Source organism: Cebus imitator, unplaced genomic scaffold (genome assembly GCF_001604975.1).
Source record: "Cebus imitator isolate Cc_AM_T3 unplaced genomic scaffold, Cebus_imitator-1.0 Scaffold159, whole genome shotgun sequence".
Taxonomy (NCBI): Eukaryota; Metazoa; Chordata; class Mammalia; order Primates; family Cebidae; genus Cebus; species Cebus imitator.
Window position 1 is genome coordinate 5016391 of NW_016107474.1, and position 13052 is coordinate 5029442.

Consider the following 13052-nt stretch of genomic DNA (forward strand, 5'->3'; position numbering starts at 1 on the left):
GGACTACAGGCGTGCACCACCATGCCCAGCTAATTTTTGTATTTTTAGTAGAGACGGGGTTTCACCTTGTTGACCAGGATGGTCTCAATTTCTTGACCTCGTGATCCACCCGTCTCGGCCTCCCAGAGTGCTGGGATTACAGGCGTGAGCCACCGCGCCCGGCCTTCCTCTCACTTTTAATGAAGTCAACACACAATGTTAACTTCACATAATAAAAACAGCCACTTACTAATGTCACCTTTGTCAAATTATGTAGACTTAACCTCTGTTTTCTTACTGCTAAAATGGGGACACTATCATCTCTAGACTGGCCACTGAAATCATGCGACAAAGGAAGCCAACAGATAAAACGGAATTCCATGATTCTGCTTAAAAGGCAAAACTGATCAGTGGTGGAAAAGAAACAGAATCCAGGAAGAGAACAGAAAAAAGGCCCAGGAGTCAAGGTGGGTTGAAGGTGGAACTGACTGGAAATGGCCTAAGTTCTCACATATGAAAGATACTCTACCAGGAGCCTGGCGCCCAAACCACCTCCCAGAGGTGGCGTGCAAGTTCTGTGAGTATCTATTTGTGGCCGGGTGGAGTCTACACACCACACAGCGCTTCCCACACAACCTCAATACTCCCTGCTTTCAAAGCATCTCATTGATTTTACTAATTTTACTATAACTAGGTCGTTAGCATTATTCCCAAGCTTTCACGTTTTATTAAAATGCCCAAAATAGAGTAGGGGTGAGGGTTATTCCTCTTTTCCATACATTCAATCTTCTCCTATTTCAAACAGTTGAATCTTTTTTTTCAAGTCTAGACTACAATATTTCTAGAACTAGTTCTTATATATACATGTTTTAACTGGAATCAGTAAGAAACCTAAGGATACATAATTTCCTTCCAGTAATTCTATTGATGCTTTTATGTAAATGTCCCAAATAATTAGACAAATGATTCCATAATGCTCCCTTCTTAATGGGATGTCAATGTTGAAAGTATAAAAGAAATACAAATGAAACTTTAATTAGAATGAGTAACAGTTATTCAATTTATTCACATTATGTAGCAAACTAAAACAGACATTATGTAGCAAACTAAAACATCTAGGCTTACGATGATTTAAAGTTTTAAAGGCATTAAAGAAAATACAATCCAGACAAACTTACTTGCAGAACTGAAAACGTTACTCCATGGAAATGAACTAATCCATATACACACCTCCACAGGGGAGGAGTCCACCAAAGCATCATGATGCCACGTGGTTTCTTCCTACTCCCAGCTGACGCATTGACAAACCTTGTGTGCATGCAACCTAGATAACCTCAAGCCCAACTCTCCTGTCAAAGTTTCTCCGGATGAAAGCTTTTACATGCCAGTTTTCTTTTTTTTAATAGAGATGGGGTTTTATCATGTTGGCCAGGCTGGTCTTGAACTCCTGGCCTCAACTGATCCACCTGCCTCGGCCTCCCTAAGTGCTGGGATTACAGGTGTGAGCCAGTGCACCTGGCCTTGTTGGTGCGCTTGCTTTTGAAAAATATAAAGTTAAAAATTAAGAAAGTAGAATGCAGATGTTAAAAATTAAGAAAGTAGAATGCAGATGTTAAAATTCAAGTTTCATTAGAATCCACAGCTACATAATATATGAGAGAGGTAGTCATTGGATAAAGGCAAAAATTAAAAAGAAGTATCAACTGGTAACAAGAGTTACTACTGTGGCCACTGAAAAACCTGAAGGGAAAAACGCACTTGTGCTACAGTGGGTTTTCATCCATCCAGCACCCTCCTGCCCCTAGGTTTAACAGATGCTCCGCAGGTGAGCCCCTAGTAGGCGGCAGGAATTGCTAGGCTCTAGTGATTTAAAGAGTCACTTTCTGCCCAAGTCAAAGTCTTGGGCAGACGTAGAACAAAACACGTAAGGTCTAGGATAAGGAGACCTTATCCCCATTATCGAGTGGGGATGGGGGTTCCACAGGTAACAAGTATCCAGTCTGAGAGAACAGCCTCTCCAAGGGCACACAAGAGAGAAAGCACAGTGAACAAGAGGAACAGCACCCACAGGCAGAGGTGCATGTGGACAGGCAGGGGGCAGATCGCATGACACAGCACGCTAAGACTGGTAAGCCAGAAATGAGGCTCCTGCATGCATTTTACCAAGACCATTCCATTGACACAAGGAAACTAGTGTTACAGACTAAAAGGGGGCCAGTGAGACCAGAGGGGGTTAAGGAGGCAGACCCAGGCCAAGGAGACTAGAATGTTAATGAGGCTAGACCTAGGTCAAGGTCAGAGTTGGGTACATCAGTGTTATTTCTTAAAAGAGCTAAGGTACCGATGTTTCTGAACTATTTAATTAGAAAATAAAACGGAGCAGCTATGAAGTTGTTTCTTCTAGACTTTAAACAATGACATCAGCTTAATTCTAAAAGGAGATCATTGCTGACTTGCATTTTAACACGTATTTCTGACTGGAGGCAAAGTGGAGTTGGACTAGGCTGGGGCCATGAGAAACCTGGTTTCCTCAAGACTACTCAATCTGTGTCCTGCCTCCCTGGCATACTGCCTCCAACCTAAGCCTGGCTCCAGAGAAGTGTGCCAGGTATGTGACCACCATGACAAGTGGTCAAGAGAGAAATGGAGGAGAAAGGAAGGAGAGGAAGAAAGGAAAGTACAGGTGGGAAGAAAGGGAGACCCTGAGGAAACACTGAACTGGGGCTGTGACAGTGTGACTGGAGACAAATCTGATGATGTTTAGGACTTGGTCATAAGCCAGTTGGAGGGGATAAAAAAAAAAAAAAAAAAAAGGGCATATCTACGACAGGCACAGGCCTCTGACTGGAAGGGAATTAAAAGGAAGGACAGAGCAGGTCAGGGATGGTGTCCTGGTCTGTTTGTGTTCCTGTAACAGAATACCACAGAGTAGATTATCTATGAAAAAAAGAAATGTTATTTCTTACAGTTCTGGAGGCTGCAGAGTCCAACAGCAAGAGCCTACACATGCTGAGGCCCTTCCTGCTGGAACATCCCATGGTGGAAGGCAGACGCGGGACAGGTGAGAACGCCCCAGAGCAAGCCAGCAAGAGGAGCCTCACACTGGCCTTGACAACAGCACTGTCAGGTGACAAGGATATTACCCCATTGTAATGGCAATGGCAGAGCCCTCGTGACCTACCCACCTCCCAACATTGCTGCATTGAGGATTAAGTTTCTAAGATGCAAACTTTGGGGGAAGCATTGGAACCATGGCAGATGGGAAGAAAGAAACCCCCTTTTGCACACACTAACCTATTGGGAACCTTCACTGGGAGCTGGAGGTCTGGTTAAGCCTTTAGGTTTTTGGGATTCATCAGTGAAACTGGAAAAACCACAGCTGTTAAGCTCACGAATTATAAAGCAAAAAGGAAGAAGAAAAGGGAGAGAAGTCTGAGAGATGGCATCCTCAAAGTGCAGGAATGCAGAGGAGATACTGAAAACAAATATCCAGAGAAGAGGAAAACCAGGAGTGACAGAAGTGGTGGAGGCAACACAGATCCCAGCCGGCCCGGCACACTCAGGCTGCAGAAGCCACCATCGGGGGAAGCGCCTCACAGCCATATTTATTTCAAACAAAACCACAAAAAACCCTTCCCTGGGGATTGCTCTGTGTAGGAAACCCACAAAAAATGAACAAAAGGTAACAAACATAACTGAGAGTACCCAATGAACCTGGCCAACATGAGGTCATATGGATGGAGACATCCATGAAGCAGAACGCAGGGTCCAGAAGTAAACCCAAATAGATGTGGGAGCATACGACGGCGACAGCTCAGATCTGGGAGGGAGAGCAGAGACTACTTAACAGATGGCACTGGGACAAATGGGCTGTCATCTGGAAAATATAAAACTAACTTTGTAACTTATACCAAATAAATTCCAGATGGATCATTTTGATATAAAAAGAGAATGACACAAGTTCCATGCCAGGCAACACTGCAGGGGACTGTCTTTAAAATGCACGGGGCGTCATGTGTATGTATGCACAATATACTCATATGTATAATATGTATTCTAAAAAACGCATTACACGTTATGTATTATGACACAAAACCCAGAAGCCATAACAAAAAGGACTGATAAATAGAGCATTAAAAAAAAGAAAAGAAAACTGCATGGCAAAGTCAAAAAACAAGATTAAAAAACCAGAAAACAAATACATGCAATTCCAACTAAAGATGATTTCCCTGAAACAGAGTTTCTAAAAACTAACAACCTAGCCAGGCATGGTGGCTCACGCCTGTAATGCCAGCACTTTGGGAGGCCAAGGTGGGTGGATCACTTGGGGTTAGGAGCTTGAGACCAGCCTGGCCAACATGGTGAAACCCCATCTCTACTAAAAATACAAATAAATTAGCCGGGCTTGGTGGCTGAGGTAGGAGAATTGCTGGAACGTGGAAGGCAGAGGTTGCAGTGAACCGAGATCACACCACTGCACTCCCGCCTGAGTGACAAAGTGAGACTCCATCTCAAATAAAGTAAAAATTTAAAAAAGAAAAGACCACCAATCCAACAGCGATGAGCAAAGGAGACAAACAGCTCACCAAAAATCAGTGAAATCGTTTATTTGAAACAATGTTCAACTTCATTCCTGAAACTACACCACACCAGGGTGTCTCCACCTATCTGAACAGCAGAGACCAGCAAGTGGCTAACTCATCGGCCTCGTTAAAGGTCAGGGATACAGGTCTTATACATGGCTGTGGGAATTCCAAAAGCAGATATTGGCACCAGATTTTGCAAAATAATTACAAAAGCACACACCATTTGACCGAACTCTACTTCCAGATTTCTCCTCCACAGGTGTACTTAACTGAATGTGAAACTTCCCATCTGCAGTCTGTAATATGTAGGTGATATGTGTATAATATGTAAATGACACGGCAATGGTTTGTAATAACAACATGGGAACAAAATGTCATCAATAGGGCCTGATTAAATGACACATTCGTGCCACTAAACCTGCTCTTTATGGACAGAAAAGCGTCATCTGGAAAGACTGCCAAGAAGAGGAGGCACCTGTGTGTATAGCAGAACATCAGGTATCTACTTGTAAATACATACAGTTTCTCTGGAAGGTTCTATGAGGAAGTGTGCTATCTGCAAAGAGGGGAACTGGATGGCTGGGAAGAGTGTAAGAAACATGTTTTTCACACGTGAAATAGAAGTTATCAACACCCAGGGAAAAGAACAGAACCTTGCCTGACCCTTTAAACATTCTGGGTGCCCTTTGCTGCCATCTGTGGAAGGGACTTTCCATGCAGCAGCCTTTGGCACTTTTCCATTTCTTACCTCTGGTTACATTATCTATCTAAAATTTTCCTTCACTGAAGAGATTGCTCAATACTCTTCTATAAAAATTGTTTTTGTCAAAGAAGTTCAAGGCAAAAGGCAGGTCACAGGAGGTGAGGAATAACTGAAGGTGAGGAACTAGACACAGCAGGAATGACTTCAGGAGGCGTAGCTATGTTAGAGCTAGAGTATCAAGAACAGCGTGTATGTAATATCCTACGTGCATTGAAGCATGTGCGTATGATGTCTTGAAAGCACATCATACACACGTGCTTAATGTGTTTGTGCACGTCTGTGTGAACATACACGAGCACAAACATGTCTGGAAAGACACACGCCAACCTATTCACGTGGACCAGGGCTGGCCAGCAGGATGGGAGGGCTTTTCTGCTGGCTGCTCTGGGGAGGCCTCAGAGCTGAAGCAACCAAGAGAAGTGGGGCTGGTAGAGTCGAGGGGTGTTAAAGGTGGGGTTTTGTTTAAAACACAAATTATGGTTCTCTGTTTATGGGTCAGGTGGGAAAACAGTGGAGGTCAAATACTGAAGAAGGGACACAGAAATCACTAAGTCCAAATGCTGACCTACCAGTGACCCTGAGGAAACAGAGAGGTGTGACCAAACCAGCGGTGAGGGACCCGCCTTAACTAGGGCATCCAGGCCCAGATCAGACATTTCAAGGGCGATTTTTCTGAGAGCCTGCAAAGCACCCACCCCACTGGTAGGCTGGGTAGTGAATGGCGGGCAGAGTCCACAGTGCCCCTCTCCGTGGGTGAGCAGCCAGGTCCAGGGCTTTGTGGCCTGCATGTGAAGTCCTGTCCTGCTCAAGCATGCCCTGATCATACATGACCCACAGCTGTTAGAAGAGCAATTATTTGAAAGATACTCTGTCTTGCTTCATCTTCTTCTCACTTTAAGTAGCTTCAGATTTTTTAACCCAGAACAAAACAAATTGCTAAGAATTAACCTATTTTGTTAGTTCTGGATTATCTCTTTTACCTTTGTTAGGAAATGTTTCTACAATGTGTCAGGTCTCTCGACAATAAAAACATCTAAAGAGACTGGGAAAAAAATCACCTTGCTAAAACTAATTTCTAAACTGTCAAGACTAAAGTCCAAAACCAAAAACTCTTCAATAATGTACTCTAATTAGGTAACTTGCAGCAATAGTTCTTACTTCAGCTGATGAGATAACTACCGTTCCAACTGGCAGTATAAAAAAAAAAAAAAAAATGAAGGATCTTTTTCTAAAATCAAATCCCTCTAAAGTGGGAGGTAGGGAGAATTTACAGGAGAAATTTTTCCTAGCATAACAAAAATTTCTTTGTCATCAATTCAACAAACAAAAATGCCTCAGCACGAGTACCTTTTACTATTCTATGGTACTAGCTCGACTCTGAAGTTTTAAGACTCATGTAGATTTGTTGGAAAAGTAGATTAGAGCATCCAAAAATGCTCTAATCTAAAAGGCAAATGATGTTTATAGGACTAAAGAGAAAATGGGCAAAATCAAGCCTAAGTAAACAATATGCTTTGAACCTGCAGCAACAAGATGAACGTGGATGGTTATCTCCAATTCTTTTCTAACTTGGACAAATGACACCATCATATTACTCATCACACCCAAATATGACACAGAATTTCCAGTTTCTACAACTATACTCTGGAACATAGTATAAAACAGGAACTCAAATGTGTGTTGAATTGAATAAGGTAAATGTGAACTAGCTCATGTCAAAGTAAATGGCCTCAATTTAATGAGAGGGCAAAGGACAGTAATTAAAATACCACATAATCCAAGTCATTAGACAATAGATGGCAGTGCTGCTGCAGCTCCATCACAGCATCAACAAAAAGACCACCACCAACAAAGCAATCACAACTGCACCCCGGCACAGTCACGCACTGCGCAATGACACTTCCATCACGGACAGACCGCACAGCCCACAGCGGTCCTGTAACATTATGATCCTGCATGTTTACTGTACCTTCTGTGTTTGGATACACAAATGCCAATGGGTTACAGCTACAGTATTTAGCACAGAAGCATGTTGTACAGGGTTACAGCTGAGAAGCAACAGGCCCTACAATGTGGCCTGGGATGTAGCGGGTTCTGCCACCTAGGTTTCTGTAAGTGCACTCTGTGATGTTCACACAACAAGATCGGCTCATGACGCTTTTCTCAGAATGTATCTGTATCTTTAGGCAGCACATGACTGTATGTCTCGATTCCTGTATCATGTACTGTACTTTATAACAGCTGGCCAGAAAAAAAATCCACTATGTGTTAGGATATTATCTCCTGCAGTGTAAAAAGCACAGCAATGTATACAAAGACAGCCAGAAGACTTAGTTCATAGCTGCCCAGAACAAATGTTAAAGATTTGTTAAATGTTAAAGAGACAAAACAGTGTCTTTGGGTCACAGCTATTCCTTTAACCAGCAGTGACAACAGCTGCTCCAGAGTCCATTCTGGTGGAATGCTAGATGACTCTTCACTGCAATAGGCCCAGAGTTTAGGGCTAAAGGAGAAACCAAAAGAACCCACTTACACTTTGCCTGATAACCAGAGGATGAACTAGCCCACGTTTCACCTCTGAAGGCAATGATGTTCAACAGCTTATGAAAACCAACGAAGCAAAAGCTGTTGCTTATCTTTGGGCAGAGATTTTCAGCAGGTTTATTCACAGTATTTGTGTCTATTTAAAGTTTCTACAGTGCTTATCCTCTGGCACTCATGATGCAAGCCACAGAGAGTTCCAGAACTGTTCCACACAACATACTCCTAATTAGGAAGACCACTACCCCATCGCACCCCTGCACCAAGCACTTTAAAAACATCATTTTAGCACCCCCTTAAAAAAAAATCAGGCCCATGAAGTAGTTCATTATCCATAACCCCAGAATGCTGAAACACAAAGGGCAGGACCCTCAAAGCCTCAAGTGGGGCCTTGCCCCTGCCCATCAGGCCCTGCTCCTCCACACCTGTAGGTGACCTAATGCACCAGCCCAGAGGCTCTGTCCCTACAGCAGTGTTCCCTGTCACCTCCAGCGGCAGTTCCCCAGGCCAGCCGAGGCCACACACACACACAGCTCTGCACACAGCACCTGGCCATCCACTAGGTTGAACAGGAGCCCTCAGGACAGCCCTATGCAGACACAGGTGCCAGTGGCCCACAGAGGATGCGCTAAGTGTTAGGCACAGTGTACGGGGTGAAGACAAAGAGCCATGAGCCACGAAGAACAAGGTCTAAAAGCAAGCATGTGAAGCAACCCCAGGACCCACCCACTGAGGAACAGGTGAACACAACTCGGACTCTTCACACAGGATAATGCCACTCGGTTGTGAAAAAGGAAGAAGCGCTGACACACCCACAGCCCTGAGAACACGACACCGAGTGAAGGAAAGCAGTCACAAAAGGCCACAAAAACTGTGTGGTCCCCTTACATGCAATGTCCAAAAACACCACTCATAGACAAAAAGGGATGGTCAGGGGTTGGAGGGGAGGGGACCGGGGAGCGACTGCTAACAGACAGTGGGTTTTGGGGGTGATGAAAGCATTATGAAATTAGTGGCAGTGGTGGTCGTGCTCGCACAGCTACATGACTACACCAACAGCCACTGGCTTCCACACTTTAAACGGGTGAAATATATACAGTATATAAATTCTCTTTCAATAAAGCTGTTATTTTTTAAACAAGAATAAACGTGCATATACCATAGCATATTATCACTGACATAAAGAAAAAAACTGCAAATGATTTAACTATTTCCAAAACTATGGTTTTATATTTACGTCAAATAAACAGACAGCGGAAAGTCTAAGCCAACTTTCCCCCGCGGTTGGCACCTTGGAACAGGCGACTGCAGGCACAGCAAGCAGCAGCCTGACAGGCTACTAGGCAGAGAAAAACTCATTCAGCCTACCATTAGTGTGGCTACTGTGAGGATTTTTCTTTCTGAAGGTAAAATACAGGTATGTCTACCTTATACTCTCCACATTTTTACACCTCTGGAAGTTCTCAGAATAAAAAGAATTTTTAAATAAAAACACAGGGTTTGGACAAGCAATTGCAAACAATGACTATTTCAGAAAATACAGTTAAAACAAATTTTTTTAAAAAATTTTGAGACAGGGTCTCACTCTGTCACACAGGCTGGAGTGCCGTGGCACCATCATAGCTCACCTACAGACTCTACCTTCTAGGATCAGGCAACCCTCCCACCTTGGCCTCCCAAGTAGCAGGGAATATGGGTGTGTACCACCACTCCTGGCTAATGTTTGTATTTTTTTGTAGAGACAGGATTCTGCTGTGTTGCCCATGCTGGTGCTGAATTTCTGGCCTCAATCGATCTGCCTACCTTGGCCTCCCAAGCTTCTGGGACTACAGGCGTGAGCCACCTCACTGGGCCAAGAAATAAAAATTTAAATTGGATAAAGAATTTAAAAAACAATTGACGTTAGTATCTTTAAAAGAAAAATACAAAGTCTCTACGCCAAAAGAGTTCAAAACAAAATACAACAGCTTACAAGAGAATGCAAACTGCTTTAAAGGGGCTGCTTTTTCAGGATTACACCAAACATTACATTTAGAAACTAAGAAGGCAAAATACTTAAATGCTAAATTTCATCTGAATTGCCTGCTCCAAGCAACAAAGGGTTCATCAATGTCAGGCTTGGCTTTGAAGCAGAAACAGAAAGTTAAATGAATGGGTCTGAAATTAGCTTAGCAGTGACACTGAGAATGTAGGGAAAACTAGAAACCATGGTTGTTTTGAAGAACGGAAACAACAGTCCAAGGTTATTCCTTAAAATAATCCTCTCATTAAGGGTCACACAATTTTCCAGTTTTCCAAAGATGAAACAAAAAACATGTCAGCTCCAAGTAACTATTCAAAAAACCAATTTAGAACACATAAACACTCACCAAGATATAAGTAATTCATTCTGTAAAACATGCCTTGCTTTAAGTTTGCATACCTCTATAAAAATGAATGTTAAAAGCCAGAGAGGCCATAAAGGAGAAAGCAGCATTTGCTGCACATCTGCTGGAGGCTCATGTGTATTACCTATGGAATCCTCAAAACAAGCCTGTGAGGGAGGTCACATCCCTTCTGGTGCAATAGGGACACACTGAGAGGGAGGAGGATTCTGGCCAAGGTTGCACGCCTGGTAAATTCAGCGCCCATGGCCTTGGGGCTGGGAGGTGGGTGCAAGGGGTGAACTGAGAGGAAGAGATCAGCCCCTTCATCTCATCAAAGGGATTTCTGCTTGACAGAAAGGCTCTCCTATAAAAGACATTTTTGTTCTAGATTTAGCTCCCTGCCCAACCAAAATAATCATCACCACTGTCTGCATAAAGTGATGCACCCGTGCTCACACGTTAAGAATCCCGTTAAAGAGCTGACGTTACTGTAGCAACAGCCATAGAAATTATTAGTGGGTGGAATCTACACAGAGGAGTAACGGCACATGAAACTGACCATAAATGACAGACAGTCCTTGAATAGATGACAATTTGCAGGCATGTCAAGGCTTACACAGATTACTACAAGCAACTACATTTCCTAGGACCCTCTGCAAAGCACACAACCTGGAATCTAGGGTGGGAACTGACCTTAAAAAGAAAACCATAGTCTGGGAGATAAATGTCACCAAAAAAAAAAAAAAAAAAAAAAATCAAAAAACCAATGTATGTACCGCAACCACTTCTTAGAGGAAGACATTAAAAAAGAAAAGCCACAACCTAGGATTGAAAGATAGCTTTAAAAACACACACACACAACCTAGCAAATCTTCTCAGCCACTCATGAAAGCAAAATCCTATCAAAGTTTTAACTTCAAAGAGTTTAAAGACACTGCAAAGAGGCACTCAGCAGGACTAGTCCTGACTGCAACCTATTCCCTTCCAAAGAAAATCGGTTTGTAATCTAAATGCACACCACACCCGGTCAAAATAATCTCTTCTCAAAGCAAACTTTTGGCACTGGATTGCGGGGGGCTGTTAAAAATAGCTTGAGCCCCAAACACTTTGCGTTTTCAGTTCTGAAACACTTAGACAAAAGTTCACATCGCTAAGCGGATGGCCACGATGCCCTTCCAGTTCAATTAGGAGACTGGAGATCTTTAACTTCACCTAACATTCCTCAAGGCACCAGTGCCCTCCCTCCCACTCAGTCAGCCTGGGTTTTGTCTCTAAGGGTCGCCAACAGATAGCCGTTTCACGGGCATTTAAGGCTCTGAGTTTTTTTCTGTTACAGGTAGCCTGGCTCTTAAAAACGATCACACACACACAACGTTCACAGGCAATGTGAACATTCAAACACACACGTGTGCACACATATGCCCACATGCGACATACGCGTACATCATACACCATACATGTGTCCATAAATGCGCTCACACGGACAGCCACGTCCCGCGCGCAGGTCCCCAGCGACACAGGCCCCACGCGGTGCCCCGGACACCTGTGCTGAGGGAGCAGCCAGAACCGCGAAGCCCAGCGCCTCCCAATGTTCACCTCACTGGCGGCTTCTGTGGCCCCGGCTCCTTCCTTTTCTGGTAATAAACACCAGATTTGGAGAAACCAAAACGACGCAATGTGTGTTATCTGTCACCCATTAAGGGAACAAAGGCCTTATCGCGTTTCCAGCCGGGAAGTGAAAGGAGAGCACCTGGGGCCATGAGCTCTGACCACCGACGTCTCCCGCACCGCTCCCGCGGAGCCCCCGACCCAGAGCGCCCGCAGCCACTCCTGCCCGAAGGGAGCGAGGTGGAGGCTTAGGGACACAGGGAGGTGACTGAGTGTGGGCTCTGCGCCCCGGTCTTAGGGTGCAAACTTAGGGTGCGGAGTGGGGATTTGGAATGGGGGCTTGGGACACCGGGTTGAAGCTTGGGGTGGGGCTTTGGGACACGGTGTGGGGACTTGGGGTATAAGGTAGAGGCTTGGAGTGGAGAGGTGGCGTACACATTTAGGGTGCAGGGTACTGGCTTGGGACACGGGCTGGGGGCTCGCGGTGCAGGTTGGAGGCCTGGGTGAGGGGCTCGCGGTGCAGGCTGGAAGTTTGGCGCACAGAGATGGGGGCGCAGAGCTGGGGTGCGGGGCAGAACTCGGGGCAGGCACGCACCTTGTGGCAGGCCGGGCAGGTGGGCAGCACGCCGCCGGGCCCGGGCGCGCCCTTGCCGCCGTGGCCCCCGCCGCCGTTCAGGCTGCTCTGGATCTGCGTGAGCTCCTGGCGCAGCACCTGCTTCTGGTGGAAGCTGAAGGCCGGGTGATTGGAGGCCATAGTGAACAGCAGCAGGAACTCATCGCCCGTGCGGCCCTCGTTGAGCTGCAGCCCGTAGTTGTGGATGATGGAGTCGATGTGCGTGAGCGTGCGGTAGAGCACGCCGGCCGCCTCGCGCTGCTCCGAGCCCAGTAGCGCCAGCGACACCAGCAGCTTGCTGCGCACCACCTCGTCCGTCAGGTTGGTGAGGCTGCCCAGGTCTGCCGGGTTGTTGGCCTTGATCTCCGAGTCGCGCAGCGAGTGGTAGTCCTTGCGGGCCAGGTCCTCCAGGCACGAGCCGAGAAAGCGCAGCTCGAGCGGGATGCACAGGTCCAGCAGGCCGCACAGGAACTCCACGCGCTGCGGCGACGGCAGCTCCGAGAACCAGCGGTACACGCCGTCCCTCTGCAGCGGGCAGCGCTTCTCCACCATGCTGCCGCCCGCGCCGCGCCGCGACCCGGGGCCGGAGGCCGCGC

General features: G+C 45.7%; 1 protein-coding gene across 2 annotated transcripts in view; it reads right to left on the minus strand.

Annotated features, from left to right (window-relative positions):
• ZCCHC14 (zinc finger CCHC-type containing 14) overlaps nucleotides 1–13037 on the minus strand; it is an 80397-nt gene extending 67360 nt beyond the window's left edge. For both annotated transcript variants that reach the window (XM_017543674.2, XM_017543673.2), the window contains exon 1: nucleotides 12439–13037. In XM_017543674.2, the coding sequence (XP_017399163.1) occupies nucleotides 12439–13008 (570 nt within the window). In that variant the 5' untranslated portion in view covers nucleotides 13009–13037. The remainder of the gene's footprint in view (nucleotides 1–12438) is intronic.
• Nucleotides 13038–13052: the final 15 nt, after the last annotated feature.